Below are 20,599 nucleotides of genomic sequence, written 5' to 3' on the forward strand. Positions count from 1 at the left end.
ATTAGAAGTCATTAACATGGGCAATACTTAGGGACTACTAAAAATCATAAAAAAATAAACAGAATTTTGGAAAAAAAAATAATTGAAGATTCCTTCTCTTCGGTGTACCGAGAATCGATTCAAGTCCACAAGAATTAGGTTTGAACGCCGCTATAACAAGAATACAACATTACTAAGGACCTTAATATTTGACCGTTGTAGCTTACCTTCATTCCGAAGTAGCGCATCATGTTTGGTACGGACAATATAATAGACATTGGTATTGATAGTTACTTTTGCTGAAAAAGAAATGACCTTATTATTAGTAGAAAATATAACTTCATCGCTGTTACTTACCAAATCTGCATCATCTACAGTCCTATTATTAGCATGATAAGGCAAATTAGTGTAGTAGATTGTTTGTTTCAACTACAAACTTCATAAGTTCCTGCAGTTGGTCATACTTCAACTTGGGAATAGGAATGAGGCCATTGCAAAGTTTGTCCGGTGTTGCAGCCGCTATGCCTGGCCTTGGGGGTATTAGAACAAAACTTGACATAGCTCCATTGTAACTTTCTCGCATTTGAATTGTTCGTGGATGTTGATGGCTTATTATTAGTTCTTTTATTGGCCTTGTTGGAAGTGGACAGGTTTTTTTATATTGAGGGGTTAAAAATTTTGTCCATGCATGGAAAATGTCTGTAGTACACTCAATAACATTAAATGGCATTGGTTTAACCCTAGCACTTTTAAAAACCTCGACCCATTGGGATGGAACTTCAACTCTTGTTTTCTGTTTGATGAGAGCAAAGTCTTTATCGCACTCTGAGTACGAGTGCCCCCGAATTGGAAATGTAATTTTGATTTTATCAAACCTACCTTCTTTATGGACCATATGATGTAAGAGTCGTATAATGGTGTAATTCTTATTTTGGCCTGCGCATGAGTGGCAAAATATTTCCAAACATCTAACAGTTTGTCCTAGAATATTATGGCAAAAATCATGTAATAAAGACGCGACTTCATCAGCACCTTTCTTGGCAATAGTCTCAGGGCATGTATGAAAAACAGCCTCATTGGTTGCGAGCTTATGAATATTAAAACTGACAAAGGTCAATTGCCTTTTGTAGTATACATCATTGGTAGTGATGTTGGGTGTAGAAAGATTTCTGGAAAAGTCCATGGTTATAGCTTCAATTGACTCATTTTTTCTGGACTGTATTTTAGCGTGTCGCTTTCTAGCATAAAAAGTAGCTGCTTTAAGTTTATGCAATTTATTTTCATTTTCCAAACCTTTAATTTCATTTTGTAATTCCAACTGTGCCTCGTTTTCAATAGTGTTCATTATTTTCTCTTGTAGTGACTTCATTTTAACTATGTGTTTATCATATACACTACACGTATCTGAGCGAGGATACCCGAAACTAATATTAAAATCTCGAAATGACGAAAATTTGTCTGTATGCTTCATAACTTAGTGGGTCATTGCAGAATTTGTCGCAGTACAGGGTGTCCCATTAAGAATGTTCCTCGGCTGTATCTTAGGCCCCAATAATCGTAGAGCGTTGAAAAAAAAAATAGTATAAAAGTGGCCCAAAAAAAATAGCTGGAAAATATTTTGAAGTTCATTGGTCAATCGCTAGAGGGCGTTCTAGCTACTTAAAAACTTTAAAGTCTATTTTTTCCAAAAAACCTTTAATAACTTGCATCCCAAAATATTATCGAAATAATCTACAAAGTATTCCTGACAAAAATGTTTTGACAACCATTTCTGTCAAATGTCAAATAAAGTGGTGGGGAGAGTTTCTATCTTAAATGAGAAAAATGGTAAGAAGTAGGCTTTGGCTGCACCTATTTTTTTAAAACAACTTTTATTTAAAAGCTCTTGTATTGCTTTATTTTTCTACCAAAAAGATATTATTGGCAAATTTTCCTAAAACCCGCTAGGGGGCGTCTACTTCTAACTTACGCTATTCGACTGATTATTTTAAGAAACTGAAATGCAACCATGAGTGTTTTTTTACGGTATTAAGAGCGGAGAACAAAGCTTAATAATTTAGTGAAAACCGCATTTTGATATCACGCCTCTAACTAAAGATACAAAAAAAATTTGTTCATTACAAAGTAAAAACATCAAATATGGTCGTTAAGTTCTATTTAGCAGCCGGGTTACAAAAACTTGTGTTTAAATGAATCTTTGTGTAGAGAAACAATCTTTTTAGCTTAGAATCAAGCTTTTTAGAAATTCCGGAAGGTTGCGTTTATTTATACACTTCTTTATACAGGAAGTTTCATTGGTAATAAATCAGGTAATAAATCAATGTTTATGGGAAAACTAGGAAAACTATGCATGGGAACGTTTTAAATATTTATCAACGTCGACGAGTCATTGTAACACGACAAAAATATTTTGATAGTTTTGGCACTTGGTACTGATTAAACTGAAAAAAGATAAAAACCAATCCTTATTTTATATGGAATAAAAAATAATATTATTTTAATTTCTACACTAATCTAATGCCTGCCGAGGTGTTCGAATTGTCGTCCGTCTTGTTCTATACAATTTTGAACTCTTCGTCGGGTTGATTCCACGGCTGCCTCTATTTCTGCGGCTGGAAAACTCTGAATAGCGCCCCTTATTCGCTGTTTCATATTTTCTCTATTGGTAGGAATCGAAGAAAATACAATGGCTTTTATTCTACCCCATAAATAAAAGTCAAGGCAGATTAAATGTGGCGATCTGCAAGTATATGCAATGTATTCTAATAATGTTTCTATAACGATAAAATTACCTTGCCGGCCAAAGGAAAAAGCTACATCTGCCAATCCACCGATCAGGGTACCGCTGATTAAGGAACGTTCGCACTTGTACCGCGAAATGAGCCGGGCATCCGTCATGTTGTAAAAACATGTTGGCTCTTATAACCAGAGGCACCTCTTCTAATAATGCTGGGAGCTCATTTCTTAAAAATCCAAGATATCGTTCTCTAGTTAGGCTCTCATCACATAAAAATGGACCTATAACCTGAGATCCTATTACACCGCCCCAGACATTAACACTCCACCTTCCCTGATGCTGGATCTCGCGCATCCAACGAGGGTTAGTTTCAGACTAATAGTGCATATTATGTCTGTTAATTACTCCGTCACTATTGAACGTTGCTTCGTCTGTCCATAAAATTTCGTTGAGAAAACTTGGATTTTCGAGCAACATATTCTCCACCAATGACAATAATCTAGTCTTCTGTCATAGTCTTCTAGATTTAATGCCTGGTGGAGTACTATATGGAATGGATGAAATCTATAAGCAAAAAAAATTAAATTAAGTAAGTATCTAGGCAGTTATTTTTGAAAAATTGTGTTATACCTGTGTTCCTGCAAAATTCTGTGAACTACAGAACGAGGTATACCTAAATCGCCTGAAATAGTTCTGATGCCTAAGTGCGAATCAAATTCTATATAGGCCAAACAATTTATTATGTTTTCCTCCGTTCTCCTGCGACCTTGTCTACGGTAGGTTGAATGGACTACACTACCTGTTGTCCGAAAACGACGGGCCAAACGAAGAAATATGCCTCTATTCAGACGCCGGTTTTGAGGGAGACGTTGAGCATACAGCCTTGCAGCTATAGTAGCATTTTCAAAACATTCATAACAAATTTTGATAACATTTACCGACTCTTGCGAAGACAGACGCATTTTAAATTAAAGTCAAAGAATAAACTCTGATCGAAATGAATAACTAAATTTATAGGACCACCGAAAACTTTTAAGCAGCTGTCACAGAGTTGTCACCGGCCTTTTTGTTTTTTAAACAAATGCAAAGCCAACTTATTATTAAAATTGGCATAATTTAATTACCTATTTGTTTATACTCGAATAAACTGCTAACCGATAGTTTTATATAAACTTCAATTTTTAGTTCCTTTATGAACACAACTAATATGTTGCTGTATTTTTTTCAATATTATTCTTTTAACTTATTTTAGCACATCCTGTGGTATTATTTGTTGCTACGTTGTCCAAAAATTTTAAACGTTCCTACGCATAGTTTTCCCATACTGAATAGATTTATTCCCGCTGAAACTCCTTTATAAAGAAGTGTATAAATAAACGCCACCTTCCGGAATTTCTAAAAAGCTGGTATACCAAGATTGTTTCTCTACACAAAGATTCATTTAGACACCAGTTTTTTTAACGACCATATTTGATGTTTTCACTTTCTAATGAACACATTTTTTTTTGTAACTTTAGTTAGAGACGTGATATCAAAATGCGGTTTTTACTAAATTATTAAGCTTTGTTCTCCCCTCCTAATACCGTAAAAAAACACACATGGTTGCATTTGAGTTTCTTAAAATAATCAGTCGAATAGCGAAAGTTAGAAGTAGACGCCCCCTCGCGGGTTTTAGGAACATTTTCCAATAATATCTTTTTCGTAGAAAAATAAAGCAATAAAAGAGCTTTTAAATAAAAGTTGTTTTAAAAAAATCGGTGCAGCCAAAGCCTACTTCTTACCATTTTTCTCATTTAAGATAGAAACTCTCCCCACCACTTTATTTGACATTTGACAGAAATGGTTGTCAAAACATTTTTGTCAGGAATACTTTGTAGATTATTTCGATAATATTTTGGGATGCAAGTTATTGTAGGTTTTTTGGAAAAAATAGACTTAAAGTTTTTAAGTAGCTAGAATGCCCTCTAGCGGTTGACCAATGAACTTCAAAATATTTTCCAGCTATTTTTTTTGGGCCACTTTTATACTAATTTTTTTTTTCAACGCTCTACGATAATTGGGGCCTGAGATACAGCCGAGGAACATTCTTAATGGGACACCCTGTACATTTTGTGCATTTTCTTAACGTTGAGCTCTTCAGGGGGGTAGATCTTTGATGATTTTTTAAGGCTATAATGTGACTTCCTACTTTTAAATAGTTTTATGTGGTTACGCACATTTTCGATTAATTGAGAGCTCAATCGGTGAGTGCGATTCTGATGTTTCCCCCTTATATCAGCAAAACAATAACCGCCTTTCTTTAGGTAGTCTTTCATAGTCATAATACGGCGATTGGTAATCCCGTGTAACGACATAAAAGCTTTTTGACATACCTCAATTTCTTCCATCATGCCGCCATCGCAATCTAGTTTAATTCTTACTTTAAACGTATACGAGTTATCTCTAAGCCTTGCTGTGTTCTCGTTTTGTCTAGATCTTCTTCTACGAACATTCTTAATCCCGATTAATCCGCATAAATGACTGTTTTGACTATTTCTATTTTCTAAGCTATTAAAGTCTTGAATAATTTTTCGTCTTTTTTCAGCGGATATAACCTCAAAACAGGACACAATAGGACTGCTTCTTAGCAGACCGCAGTGTAGGGAGCCACAAGGTACCACCCAGCGGTGGACTCGACACTGAGTCCCACACTACTGGGGGCGGCGCCGCGTAATCAGTGTTCATAAAGAATTTCTCCACTGACCCCAAAAAAAAAAAAAAACCTCAAAACAACGAAATCTTTTGCAGCCACATGTATTATCCGTCTCATAAGTATGATTTCTTAAAAATTTTGCCGCATCACTTACACGTCCAAGCTTTTATTACTTTCTTCCGACATTTCAAGATAGCAAAACACAACGCCAACAACCTCTTAGGACGATACAACAATAACGACTAAAATGCTAACGAATCTTAAACGATTTAAGCGGACACATTGTGGACTTCGACCGTTCTTTGTCGAGTTCGGGCGGACTTGGATCGTTATTCCAAAGTGTACCAAACTTATATCGCTGATTTTAATGGACTACGATCGGTATTCTGAAGAATATTTTATGGCACGTTAAAGTACCAAGGAAAGGGTATAAAAATAGCGAATAATCAAACATTTTAAAATTTTGGACTTGGATCGTTTTTCCCCTGTGGTCTTGTTGGTAATGCTTTCGCGGCTTCGTTAATGCCCATACCGCCATTCTTCAGCACCAACTGCATCACCTAATGCTCCAGCCGTCCAAGAACCTCTTTTAGGTGCGTTTTGTTTTCGGATATATTTATTGGGCATAATCCTAAAACAAAATAGGCTGGTCCAACTCTCCTCCACTTAAGCGGGCCATCTATCCTCAAATAGGAGGATAGATGGACCAGTGTCTAGCTTCTAAAATATGCCGATTAGAGCTACGATTGGTGCTCTCTAGTACACCTTATATATGGTATCTAAACATTAATCCAACAAAAATCGGTTAAACTTACCTGATTTAAAAAAAAATAAGATTCTCTAAACTGATATAATTTTTTTGCACGTGGTGATTTCAACTATCGTAAATAACATTCGCGAAGGTGCGTTATAATGTGTTCCAGTCGCCGTCTGAAAGGCAACTGACGGTAGTGATGCGAAGAATCCGAATTAATCGTCCGTTCAAACCGAATATCAAATTATTCCGAATCAATCCGGATATCTAAATCGTCCGGATACACGCCGCCCGTCGTCCGTTCGACCGACAATAATAATTAGCTATTTTTGTTATAACATCATGTAGAAATCCGTAAAAACGAAATGTCTAATGGGTTGCATAATGCATACCTTATATTCGAAAAACAGTTTATCGGAAGGTCGAGCATCGAGCCCGAAGGCCGAAACATGGCATAATTTGCCGAACGGGCGAGACACCGAGCGGGTGAATTGATCCGGATGAAAAAACCGAATTTTCAATTCATCTGAATCAATACTGTCTCAATATCTGGATATTGAATTAATCCGGATTTTTACAACACTAACTGACGGCGACTGACGCTAAGAAACAGAACGGGACAGGTTAGTCTTGCCCTGTTGCCAAACCTTGCCGGATATTTTGAGTGGACCGTCTACCCTCCTGGTCCATCTCCCATCCTTTTACCCTACTAACTATAACTTAAACACATGGGTCTTAATCCCAAGAGTAATGATCCACCAAGATATCGACAATCACATGAACCGGAGCGAAATTTATATCACACATGTGACAGATCCGATTAAATATAGCGCATATTGTATATAGCGGCGATTTCAACAGGATGTTAGTATGAGGCCTTGGCAGAAAGAATTTTAGGGAATGTCTAGCATTAATGAATGCATCCAGTAACCCAAGATCATTCTTCTGAGATGTAATGGATGTAGATTGAAGCGTTCCAATAGTTGCCGATGATTAAACCCTCTAACTGGATATATGCCATCCTGCCTGAAGGCCAAAAACTTAGCAAATCTACGCTGAACAGATTCAAGGAAACCAACATGATTCTGATAGAGCGGGTTCCATATAATGCAGCCAAACTCCAGTTTTGTAATGTAGATTCCAAAGTAAAACTTTGAGAACTTCTAATTATGAACCCAAGCTTTCTCAGGGCTGACTTGACTATGTTGTCGAAGTGTGGAACGAATGTAAATTCAGAGTCAAAGGTGATACCAAGATCAGTAATTTGCTCTAATCTACTCAAAATAGTATCATAAATAAAGTAATCAAAAATAAATAAGAAATTTAGTGAGTTAAGAATTATATATTTTTTTATGGTAAAATAGACCTACTGGGTCCGGTCCTGTACAAAAAGAAAATAATTAATAAACGAAGAAAGAAACCGAAAGCTAAACAGCGATGATGGACGGGCATTAAAACAGTTTTTACACTTTTCACGCTAATTGTTATCTCACTTCACATAATTACGCCAATCAATTATTAAATATTATAACATTGCGCGGTGGAAAAACGCGCTAATTAAATGAAATCAGTTTCAACGGGTAAAAGCTGGTATTTATTGTTTGAAATGACATAAATGTGCATATCTTAAATAAAATTTCTCTTATTAATTAAAGTATAATATTCTTGTCAGCATGCTGACTATGGAGCACATTTCCTTTTTGCCGTGGAAATTCGGGTCGGCAGATCTGGATTGGAATCCTATAGCGACGTCTCTGTTTACCAACGTTAAAATCGACAGTAGGTCCTTCTCTTTATGGTGGGCTTCCAGTTTTTTTGCCAAAGACTGGATGAAACAGCCTCCTTTTTGAGGATCACGCCATGCAAAGTATCCTAAAAATTGATCGAATTGGATAAATAATTATTTAAGATTTTTTCCAAGCAAAAAAATCTAGAAATAAAAATTGAAAAATTACTGATAATGCTTAGAAACCCTACAAATGAGAATAGGGAAGAATTTCACATTTCAAGAACAGAGACAAGAGGATTGTTTAGTAGTACGGTTTCAAGTTGCCAAATATTGGAGCCTGTTTGCATCTTTGTTTTTTGTTAAACATAACGTTAACTCCACACTCAGAAGTTAGTTCAGAATCTACCTGAACTAGGAAGTGATTGGCTAACTTCTAGTGATCTATGTTAATAGAGGACCCTAATGCAGTGAAAGAAAGTAAGACGAGGAAGAACGGAGAGAAGAGAGTGAAAGAATGAGAGTAAAACAGGGTGAATTAGATAGAAAGAGATAATCATGACAAGATGAAGGTATGGGTCCAATATCTTGATTAGTAATGAAGGAATGTTTCAATAGATGCAGTCTAGATTGACTTCTTTAAGGACTTTGACAGATTACTTCACGTTATGTTGATGTATACGGAAGAAGAGGAGATGGAACTGATAATCTTTGATTGCCAAGGAGATGCGAAACGGATAAAAGGACCAAGGGGACTAAGAATAAGAATCGGGATTAAAAGGGCACTAACGGCGACGGGAACGGATGATAAATGAGACTTTTGTAATACACGTAAGACGTAGGAAGGAACTAGCTGGAATCCTGGATTTTGCGAGATGTAAGTTGCTCCTTGCAGAGAATCTTGCCTTCAGTCCAATGGATATAGCATGCTCTGCTATCTCGGACTTAAAGACTTCTTTATTTCTAGTCCATTTCTACTACTCCTCTTTAATGTTTGCTACCTATTAAGGGCTATCAGGTTTGGTCTGCTCTGATTGTGTTCCCCAATTGAAAGGTATATGTAATATTTTCTTGGAATAGCTCTGATAGTGAGTAGCTGTCAGGTAGCTCTCATTTCTCCTAAGATAAGCCCTTTATAAGGCGATTTTAATAGGGTTCTTCAAAAACTCGTTAATTTTCTTATAAGCCAGTGGTTCTTGGAAGGGTAGGCTTGAATTTCTCTTGATTTCTATCGCTGATGCAGTTGATCTGGTGCAAAAATTCATTCAGATCAATTTCTGCAAGGATCGTCCACATACAATTATTGGATTCATGCTAAGCGAAACTGATTGCCTGTTGCTCATGTCAGAACTCCATCTCTCCCTTTAGTGCAGTCCAAATCATGTCTAAGAAGATCTTCTCTTCTTTCAAACCTCTTTCTGCTTGGTACACTTGATTTTCAAGTCCTGAAACTTGGACTGATGAGTCCGTTCCGACTTCCTCTTAGCTTCTGCTAATTCCTCTTCTTTATGGTGATTTTCACAAGGCTTTTGACAATGACTTGGCTTTTTAACTGCCATGACTCAAGCTTTTGAAACTTAATAAAGAACTACTTAAAGCAAATAAAAGCCTCTTAAATTGACAAGGAAATAAGTGAATAATTCCATAGTACTTAATAATTCTCTTCTTGTTTCAGGTGTTGATCATATCCTTCTAAGTTTACCATTCAAGTTAAACCAAATTGCGACGTGTGACATGAATATGAGTCACGCCGCCTGACAAAAAAAAGTTGAAAAATTAGGGTTTAAAGCTGTGTCTTAGCTTTGGCCTAATGAACTAGAATTAATATTTACTAATACAGTCTTGACGTTTTCAAAATCCATTACGCAATTGTTCCGAACTAGGCTTGGTAGGCCGTATGTACCATATGCTGGTTGCCATATAACGCACGGGTGGGTCACAAAGATTTTTTTTTCAACTGGGTTACTAAGTGGTATAACTTGAAAAATTTTCCCTAGATCACCTTGAACCTTAAATAATATTTGTAGAGCACATCTTAACCACTCGATTTATTTCATAATATTTCCTCAACTAGTTTTTAAGATATTTTCGTTTTTGTGGGTGCAGGTTGGAAGGAACTAAACGTCTCCTAAGCTATGAACTTGATTACTAAGTCGTATAACTTGGAAAATTTTTCCTGGATCACCTTGAACTCCCGATAACATTTGCAGAGCTTTGTTCATTTATCTAATTCAGTTTATTTAATCGTATTTCCTCAACTGGTCTTAGAGCTATTTTTGTTTTTGTGGGTGCAGGTTGGAAGGAACTGAATGTCTCCTAAGCTGTCAACTGGGTTACTAAGTCGTATAACTTGAAAAGTTTTTACTGGATCACCTTGAACCCTAAATAACATTTTTAGAGCATTTTTTTACTAACCTAACTCAATTTATTTTATATATTTTTCTCAACTAGTCTTTGAGCTATTATGACTTTTGTGAGAGACTGTCATCTGAAAGCTTATTTATATTACACGGACTTACAAGCTTATTTCATTACTAGCTCAGAAATCTCTTATCTTAAGGTTCTGAGTTATTAATATTTATTAGAAAATCTAATTATTCGTTTAAAATTAAAAAAAAATCTACGACGCTGTTCTATTAACCCCGCCTAGAAGGTCAAGTTTTGCTAGTTGTCCATATATAGTAGGCGGAGTTAATAAATTTAAACATAGGCGTACGTTCTTGTAATTTGCTTCTAATTAATTGTAGGCTACGATTGGATAAAAAACGAAAAGAGCAATGCCACTCTGTCAAAGGCCTTGACGAAGTTAGTTCAGAATCTACCTGAACTAGGAAGTGATTGGCTAACTTCTAGTGATCTATGTTAACAGAAGACCCTAATGCAGTGAGAGAAAGTAAGACGAGGAAGAACGGAGAGAAGAGAGTGAAAGAATATGAGTATAAGACAGGGTGAATTAGATAGAAAAAGATAATCATGACAAGATGAAGGTCTTAGATTAGTAATGAAGGAATGGATATAGTGCATCAAGCATGATCGGCTATCTCGGACTTAATGACTTCTTTATCTCTAGTCCATTTCTACTACTTCTCTTTAATGTTTTCTACCTATTAGAGGCTATCAGGTTTGGTCTGCTCTGATTATGTTCCCCAATTGAAAGGTATATGTGATATTTTTTTGAAATTCCTCTGATAGTAGGTAGCTGTCAGGTAGCTCTCATTTCTCCTAAGATAAGCCCTTCATAAGGCGATTTTAATAGGGTTCTTTAGAAATTCGTTAATTATCCTATAAAGCAGTGGTCCTTTAAAGGGTAGACTTGACTCTCTCTTGATTTCTATCGCTGATGCATTAAGATCAATTTCATCTCTATTTCTAATACTGCAAGTGACTTCCACATACAATTATTGGATTCATGCTAAGCGAATCTGATTGCCTGTTGCGCATGTCAGAGCTCAACTCAAATCATGTCTAAGAAGAACTTCTCTTCTTCCAAACCTCTTTCTGCTTGGTACACTTAATTTTTAAGTCCTGAAACTTGGACTAATGAGTCCGTTCCACTTTCTCTTCTGCCAATTCCTTTTCTTTAAGGTGATTTTCACAAGGCTTTTGACAATGACTAGGCTTTTGAAACTTAATAAAGAACTACTTAAAGCAAATAAAAGCCTCTTAAATTGACAAGGAAATAAGTGAATGATTCCATAGTACTTAATACATACCATCAACAGTAGCGTACATAATTAAAATATCAGCCATATTAGGTATAGTGTAAACCGTTTCGCCTACACCATGTGAATCGGTTTCCACCCTCACTCCTCCGTCTGTTCTTTCCCCTCTGCATGCCTAAAATCAAAAGTCTTAAGGCTGTACATGGAAATCAAGAAAATCTTCACCTGAATAAAAAACAATTTAGGTTTCCCCGCCAATGTGGGGCATTTACTTCCGGCAAACATCTCGATCATGTCGCTGGTGGTGTACTCGGTATCTCTTGCGCTAATTCTACCGTATGTCCTGCCATGTGACATGACTGCGACCACTAAGCAGCTGTTTTTGGAGTGGTCCATGTTCGCAACTAAATATTATCTAATTGAGAAAACTGATGTTTATCTAAGACCATACCAACCATTTTCCAACTTATCAAGAACTTCAGCGCAACTTAAGTCCTGATATATATGCAACTCAAAGCCCATCTTTTCCAAAACATTTGCCATAGCATCTCTGTCGAAGGAGGTGCCCCTTCTCTCTTTGTAATTAGGGCGGTCGAAGAACTGGTGGTTGAATATTAGGGCTATGCCCCTGTTGGGGTGGGACATGTTGTAGCACTCATCGTCTGGGTGTTGACCTCTTGCCAGCGGTTGGTGTCTTGGAATAAACCTACAAAAAGCGTTGATTAGAATTGAGAAGTTGATGTTTGAGTTGTTAATTTGGTCTAACGTCGTTTCTGTTGAAAAACTTGGAGAAAAAGGTTTGTGAGCATTTACCTTGCAGCAGCCTACCAGGAAGAAAAATCAAGAGACCAAGCCCTCAAGAACCTTATTATTGTCAGTAGGTGATCTTGGACTTAAAAAGAACATTCGACACAATGTTCTACTGATAAGAGGGGTCAAACCACGTTTGTCTCAGAACCTCCTCCTTCTCCTATTAACTACTAGGACGAATAGAAAGAAAAAAGTCTAAAGACCTAACTTCTTATTCGAATCACCAGATATCACCTCAGGAAATAAGTAAAGGAGAGCCTATGGGCAGCATAGTGTACGGAGATATTATCGAATAAGTGCAAATTTTGAGGGAATTTTAATTTCACAGTAGCTAGTACTAACCTGAGGAATGTGATAATCTATTGAGAGAAATTCTTATTTCAATTTTATAAAGAAAACTGCCAAAGAATATTGAACGTCAACGACTCTTAACAACTACAATTTGTCCAAACATCGAAGTTCAGAAGAGACAAGCAGGTCAACGATTAGTAGTAGCCCCAGTGGCGTAAAGACGACTTTGACTAATTAAACTTTAAGGCATTTAATGAGGGCTCAGCTTGACTTCAGATTATGAAAACGTGATTATTGGTTAAAGTTGTATTGATCTAGACTTAGTAATTAATTTTTTGACTTAAGAAGAGTCTAGTTAAGTTATTTTCAAGCGATTTGATCAATATATAGAAAAAAGTATCCAATAAAACTTACCTTGGGGTAAATGGTAAAGCATCAGTTTCCAAATGCTCGTTATCCTCCATTATTTAAGTTTCACTAATAACTCACAAAGAACTAATATTTGCTTATGTTTTTGTATTAAAATGATTAAAAAACGTTGCATGATAAGTATGCAGTATCTTATCTGAATCTTCTTTGTTTGCTCGCTGTGACTCACTAGTTTCGGGAACTAATTGATAACATATTGATAATCACAAATTACGCTTATTGATAACATCAATTAATAATAAAAAAAAATCAGTATTCACTGCTATTACTTTTTCTGTGACATCAATCTCAGATCTCTGATTATAGTAATTATTCAAATTCAAATATATTTATTGTCTAGCAGGAATCTAATCCTAATCACTAAGACAATATATCAAAATATAAGTAATAACAATTCATATATCATGAAAAATATTAATAATCATATATAAAAATATAACTAATAGGTAATCATAAAATATGTTCAAGAAGAAAAAATAGATATATCAGAGGCATATTAACTAAATAGGTTTACGAGATTATTTGACAATAAATTTTTTAAATGACGAGAAGACATATTAATAAGAAAGGTGAAGGACAAATACATCTTGAACTGTCGACTATATTGGAACCTGGATAACTAGGAAATTTTTGTCTCAAACGACGTTATTATTAAGGAACCTAATATAATCATCTTTCCTTAATATAATACTGTTAATTTTATATAATTATCTTAAGTGGTTTTTGAGATACATCATTTTATGTGGGACGAGGTCGATGAAAGATAAACGTTGCTTTAAGTGTTAACTAGGTTTGAAGCTGGATAACTTGGATAGTTTTGCCTAAATCACTTTGCATTTTGAATATAATTTTTAGAGTGTCCTTTCCTGAATCCATTACCAATCATTTAATATTTTTTGCTTTGGTAGTTTTTGAATTACTTAGGTTTTAGTGTCAAGAGGAGGGTGAAGGACAAACGCATCTTAAACTGTTGACTATATTTGAACCTGGATAGCTAGGAAGTTTTTGTCTGAAACGACATCATTATTAAGTAACCTCAAATAAGCATCTCTCCTTAATATAATACCGTTAACTTTATATAGTTATCTGTGGTTTTTGAGATACATCATTTTATGTGGGAAGAGGTCGATGAAAGACAAACGTTGCTTTAAGTGTCAACTGGGTTTAAAGCTGGATAACTTGGAAAGTTGTGAATGGATCACTTTGCATTCTAAATATAATTTCCAGAGTGTCTTTTCCTAAATTCATTACCGTTAATTTAATATTTTTTGCTTTAGTAGTTTTTCAATTACTTGGGCTTTAGTGTCAAGAGGAGGGTGAAGGACAAAAGCATCTTGCATTGTCGACTATATTTGAACCTGGATAGCTAGGAAGTTTTTGTCTGAAACGGCTTCATTATTAAATAACCTCAAATAAGCATCTTTCCTTAATATAATACCGTTAATTTTATAGAGTTATTTTAAGTGGTTTTTGAGATACATCATTTTATGTGGGAGGAGGTCGATGAAAGATAAGCGTTGCTTTAAGTGTCAACTGTGTTTGAAGCTGGATAACTTGGAAAGTTGTGCCTGGATCACTTTGCATTCTAAAATGATTCCCAGAGTGTCCTTTCCTGAATTCATTACCGTTGACTTAATATTTTTTGCTTTAGTAGTTCTTGAATAACTTGGGTTTTAGTGGCAAGAGGAAGGTAAAGGACAAACGCATTTTGAACTGTCGATTAGATTTGAACCTGGATAGCTAGGAAATTTTTGTCTGAAAAGACTTTGATATTAAGTAACTTAATATACGCATCTTTCCTTAATATATTACCGTTAATTTTATATAGTTGTCTTAAGTGGCTTCTGAAATACTTCATTTTATGTGGGAAGAGGTCGATGAAAGACAAACGTTGCTTTAAGCGTCAACTGGGTTTGAAGCTGGATAACTTGGAAAGTTTTGCCTGGATTACTTTGCATTCTGCATATAATTTTTAGAGTGTCCTTTCCTGAATTCATTACCGTTAATTTTATATTTTTTGCTTTAGTAGTTTTTGAATTACTTGGGTTTTAGTGGCCAGAGGAGAGTGAAGGACAAACGCATCTTGAACTGTCGACTATATTTGAACCTGGACAGCTAGGAAATTTTTATCTGAAACGACTTCATTATTGAGTAACCTCATATAAGCATTTTCCCTGAACATAATACCGTTAATTTTATATAGTTATCTTAAGTGGCTTCTGAAATACTTCATTTTATGTGGGAAGAGGTCGATGAACGACAAACGTTGCTTTAAGTGTCAACTGGGTTTGAAGCTGGATAACTTGGAAAGTTGTACCTGGATCACTTTGCATTCTAGATATAATTCCCAGAGTGTTCTTTTCTGAATTTATTACCGTTGATTTAATATTTTTTGCTTCAGTAGTTTTTGAATAACTTGGGTTTTAGTGGCAAGAGGAGGGTGAAGGACAAACGCATCTTGAACTGTCGACTATATTTGAACCTGGATAGCAAGGATGTTTTTGTCTGAAATGATTTCATTATTAAGTAACCTCAAATAAGCATCTTTCCTTAATATAATACCGTTAATTTTATATAGTTATCTTAAGTGGTTTTTAAGATACTTCATTTTATGTGGGAAGAGATCGATGAAAGACAAACGTTGCTTTAAGTGTCAACTGGGTTTAAAGCTGGATAACTTGGAAAGTTGTGAATGGATCACTTTGCATTCTAAATATAATTTCCAGAGTGTCTTTTCCTAAATTCATTACCGTTAATTTAATATTTTCTGCTTTAGTAGTTTTTCAATTACTTGGGCTTTAGTGTCAAGAGGAGGGTGAAGGACAAAAGCATCTTGCATTGTCGACTATATTGGAACCTGGATAGCTAGGAAGTTTTTGTCTGAAACGGCTTCATTATTAAATAACCTCAAATAAGCATCTTTCCTTAATATAATACCGTTAATTTTATAGAGTTATCTTAAGTGGTTTTTGAGATACATCATTTTATGTGGGAGGAGGTCGATGAAAGATAAGCGTTGCTTTAAGTGTCAACTGGGTTTGAAGCTGGATAACTTGAAAAGTTGTGTTGATCACTTTGCATTCTGCATATAATTTCCAGAGTGTCCTTTCCTGAACTCATTACTGTTCATTTTATATTTTTTGCTCCAGTAGTTTTTGAATTACTTGGGTTTTAGTGCCAAGAGAAGGGGGAAGGACAAACGCATCTTGAACTGCCGATTATATTTGAACCTGGTTAGCAAGAAAATTTTTGTCTAAAATGACTTCCTTATTGCGCAACCTCATATAAGAATTTTTCCTTAATATAATACCGTTAATTTTATATAGTTATCTTAAGTGGCTTCTGAAATACTTAATTTATGTGGGAAGAGGTCGATGAAAGACACACGTTGCTTTAGGTGTCAACTGGATTTGAAGCTTAATAACTTGGAAAGTTTTACCTGGATCACTTTGCATTCAGTATATAATATTCAGAGTGTCCTTTCCTGAATTCATTACCGTTCATTTTATATTTTTTGCTCTAGTAGTTTTTGAATTACTTGGGTTTTAGTGGCAAGAGGAGGGTGAACGACAAACGCATCTTGAACTGTCGATTATATTTGAACCTGGATAGCTAGGAAATTTTTGTCTAAAACGACGTCATTATTAAGTAACCACATATAAGCATCTTTTTTAATATAATACCGTTAATTTTATATAGTTTTCTTAAGTGGCTTCTGAAATACTTCGTTTTATGTAGGAAGAGGTCGATGAAAAATAAGCGACTTGTCTTATATGTTGTACTAAAAACCGCACTCTTATGTAAATCCTCCATTTATCACGAGTGCGTGATATACATACTAATTCACAATCTGCACCTTCTCTTCTGGAATTAATACTTCTAGGAAATCATCATTATCACCCAATTGAAGCACCCATTCAATCTAAGCAACCACCTGTCAGCATGCTGATGACACCGTCATCATTCGCCATCTTCGATGGACGATCGCATCATACCTCCAGTTCTAGCTCATTCCGTTTTAGCACTAATTCATTTATTAAAACTAGAGCAAGAGGACTTGTATATTATAAAATATTTAGAATGGAATACCTAATTGTGACACAAAAAGAACATGCACGCTTATGAAAAATAACAAACGTTTATTTCGACTAAGATAAAAAGCATAATTTTCTCTTTCGAGATTCTTCTTAAGTACGACATTACACAGTGCGATCAAATCTGATGTTTTACATTTTAGAAGTAATTATTTTGATTTCTACTGCTTAGAACCACCGGGGTACTGCTGTTGTTACTTCTGGGCCGACTACTGGGGGTCACATGTTGTGGTTGAAAGGCATCATTGTCCCCGTAGTACAAGAAATCGTTGTTTGCCGAAGTCCCTTTCTTTTGTTCCGGGAACTTCACTCTCGGAATGGTGTTTTTCTCACTAGAAATAAGAGAAAAGGGTAACGATTAGTCATGGAGAAGCGAAAATAGATTGAATCAGAATCTTGAGTTTGTTGACCCCGTGGAACCCCCAACCCTTCAATTGGCCCAAACAAAGACAAAATCGCCCATCACTGCCTCCAAGAACCCTTGCAGCCCTACTCAACCAGGCCATAAGCTATAAAAACCTTATCGAACAAAACTCTCAATAAAGCCCCCACTCTTTTATTATAATGTTCTCAGAATGAACAGCACCTTATACCCCACTCTAAAGACAAATTGAAGACCTTAGTCAGGTCCTTAAGGCTGCCTTCCGTCCCTCTGACTCCTGTCAGTCATTCTACATGTATTTTCTTGTAAAACTTCTTGACCAGGTCCCTTCAACCTGCGTTCTTCTTCAAGGCAAAGCTCCAACGTCTCCTGTTTTTTTAAGTGGTTGGAGTCTATGGTCCACAGAATGACCCACCGATGCCCAATAGACTCCGAAGCTTCCAATGTGGACTGCACTAAAAGCATTCTAGCACCCACCACTTTCAGAGCAGTCTTTCTTGACTTCAGCAAGGACCTAAACAGAAGAAACCTAGTTCCCATATTAGCAGGCTCTGCTGTGGCCCTTGTGTCTATTACAAAGATCCTCCCAAAGGCCTACATTCGTTCAACTTCTTCATAAGCTGCGTCTAACTCAACCTGCATTGTTCCATTTCCAACCAGCTTGTCTATCAGAAACACGCTCCGGTTTATTTACATCTACGTCATCTCATTTATCACATACGCCTCTCTCACCTTCTCAGGTCACTCTAGGCACTTTGAGGCCATCCAGACAGTCCAAAACAAGATCCTTAGAATATTGAAGGGGCGTTAACTTTCTTCTCAAGGCCTCCTGCTCCCTTGTTATTAATGGACTTTGCTTAAGTATCTTGTGAATGGCTTCTATGATCTTTGTGAGGCATTCGATCGTGTGTCACTAATTCAGGTGTGTGGTTGGATAAATTAAGTCATTGCCTGCTTATGTCAGGAATCGCGGAGCCTTCGACAGAGTACGCCAGACTGGGCTGAGGTTACTCATAAAGATCCATTGTAGGATCCCTTCTATTCCTAATATCCGTTAATCAGACAGCATTAATCACTTGGCAGCATTAAATGGCAAACGTTGGCAGTTTGCTGATGATTCTACTGTGGCCAGGCATGGGATTGAAATCGGGGAGTTGTGGTTGACTGAAGCAAAGAATGAGGTAAAGAAAGAAACCTCAATAATTTCTTTGCTAGCTCAGAAATTTGCAGTAAAAGCGCTCTGAGCTTCGAATAAAATTTACAGAAAATTAATTTCTGAGTATCTTGAGATTTGTTTTACGAATTTGTGATGAATAGTTTCTGAGATATTAAATATTTTATACAGGCAAGAAGTGAAGAGAGTGGCATTCAGTAAACCTCATTTCTTTCGTTTCTAGCTTAGAAATTTGCAGTAAACGCGCTCAGAGCTTTGAATAAAATTTGTAGATAATTAATTTTTGAGCATCCTAAAATTTATTTTACAAATAACAGCGCTCTGAGCTTTAAATGAAGCTTGTAGTAAATTAATTTCTGAGTATCTTGAAATTTATTTTACAAATTTGGGATGAAGATTTAGGGTTATTGAATATTTTATCCAGGCAAGCCGAGTAAAGATAGTAGCACTGAGTAAACCTTATTTCTTTCATTGCAAGCTCAGAAATTTGCAGTAGAAGCGTTCTGAGCTTTAAATAAAGTTTATAGAAAATTAATTTCTGAGTATCCTTAAATTTATTTTACAAATTTTTGATGATTATTTTTTGAGATATTAAATATTTTATCCAGGTAAGTCGAGTGAAAACAGTGGCGTTGAGTAAACATCATTTCTTTCGTTGCTGGCTCAGAAATGTGCAGTAAAAACGTTCTGAGCTTTGAATAAAGTTTAAGAGAATTAATTTCTGAGCATTCTAAGATTAATTTCTTGAATTTTTGATGAACATTTTCTAAGATATTGAATATTTTATCCAGATAAGCCGAGTCAAGTCAGCGGCACTCAGTAAACCTAATTTCTTTTGTTTCTAACTCAGACATTTGCAGTAAAAGCGTTCTGAGCTTTGAATAGAGTTTATAGAATTAATTTCTGAGTATTTTAAAATTTACTTTACGAATTTGTGGTGAATATTTTCTGAGATATTAAATATTTTATACAGGCAAGTCGAGTGCAGACAGTGGCATTCAGTAAACTCCATTTCTTTCGTTGCTACCTCAGAAATTTGCAGAAAGAGCATCTTATTTCTTTCGTTTCTAGCTCTAAAATTTGCAGTAAAAGTGCTCTGAGCTTTGAACGAAGTTTTATAGAATTAATTTCTGAGTATCCTAAAATATATTTTACAATTTTGTGATGAATATTTTCTGAGATATTGAATATTTTCTCCAGGCAAGCCAAATGAAGACAGTGGCTTTCAGTGAACCTCAATTCTTTCGTTGCTAGCTCAGAAATTTGCAGTAAAAGCGCTCTGACCTTTGAATGAAGTTTGTAGAGAATTAATTTCTAAGTATCCCTAAATTTATTTTACAAATTTGGGATGAATATTTTCTGAGATATTAAATATTTTATACAGACAAGTACTCATTTCTTTCGTTTCTAGCTCAGAAATTTGCAGTAAAAGCGCTTTGAGCTTTGAATGTAATTTGTAGAAAATTATTTTCTGAGTATCCTTAAATTTATTTTACGAATTTGTGATAAACATTTTCTGAGATATTGAATATTTTATCCAGGCAAGCAGAGTGAAGACAGTGGCATTCAGTAAACCTCAATTCTCTCGTTTCTAGCTCAGAAATTTATAGTAAAAGCGCTCTGAACTTTGAATGAAGTTTGTAAAAAATTAATTTCTGAGTATCCTAAAATTTATTTTACAAATTTGGAATCAATATTTTCTGAACTATTAAATATTTTATACAGGCAAGTCAAGTAAAGTCAGCGGCACTCAGTAAACCTCATTTCTTTGGTTGCTAGCTCAGAAATTTACAGTAAAAGCGGTCTGAGCTTTAAATAAAGTTTTAAAGAATTAATTTCTGAGCACTCTAAGAGTAATTTCTCGAATTT

At 35.6% G+C, this 20,599-nt stretch overlaps 3 protein-coding genes across 3 annotated transcripts in view; all 3 read right to left on the reverse strand.

Moving 5' to 3' along the window:
• On the reverse strand, positions 1-3,738 carry LOC126747345 (uncharacterized). Its single transcript, XM_050455907.1, has 5 exons — positions 3,347-3,738; positions 2,772-3,280; positions 337-2,719; positions 207-278; positions 1-150 (listed from the first exon to the last, which is right to left on the reverse strand). Exon 3 carries the CDS (start codon positions 1,448-1,450, stop codon positions 383-385), a length of 1,068 nt encoding a protein of 355 aa, XP_050311864.1. The 5' UTR covers positions 1,451-2,719; positions 2,772-3,280; positions 3,347-3,738; the 3' UTR covers positions 1-150; positions 207-278; positions 337-382.
• A 3,995-nt stretch (positions 3,739-7,733) lies between these two features.
• On the reverse strand, positions 7,734-13,232 carry LOC126747512 (caspase-1-like). Its single transcript, XM_050456201.1, has 5 exons — positions 13,066-13,232; positions 12,006-12,256; positions 11,776-11,954; positions 11,602-11,725; positions 7,734-8,034 (listed from the first exon to the last, which is right to left on the reverse strand). The coding sequence occupies exons 1-5, from the start codon at positions 13,113-13,115 to the stop codon at positions 7,808-7,810; spliced, it is 831 nt and encodes a 276-aa protein (XP_050312158.1). The 5' UTR covers positions 13,116-13,232; the 3' UTR covers positions 7,734-7,807.
• A 3,967-nt stretch (positions 13,233-17,199) lies between these two features.
• The window catches only part of LOC126747340 (uncharacterized), a 79,247-nt gene continuing 75,847 nt past the window's right edge, over positions 17,200-20,599 (reverse strand). Inside the window, exon 7 of the mRNA XM_050455899.1 lies at positions 17,200-17,506. Within this exon, the coding sequence (XP_050311856.1) occupies positions 17,314-17,506 (193 nt within the window). The 3' untranslated portion in view covers positions 17,200-17,313. The remainder of the gene's footprint in view (positions 17,507-20,599) is intronic.

This window comes from Anthonomus grandis, chromosome 19 (genome assembly GCF_022605725.1).
Source record: "Anthonomus grandis grandis chromosome 19, icAntGran1.3, whole genome shotgun sequence".
Taxonomy (NCBI): domain Eukaryota; kingdom Metazoa; phylum Arthropoda; class Insecta; order Coleoptera; family Curculionidae; genus Anthonomus; species Anthonomus grandis.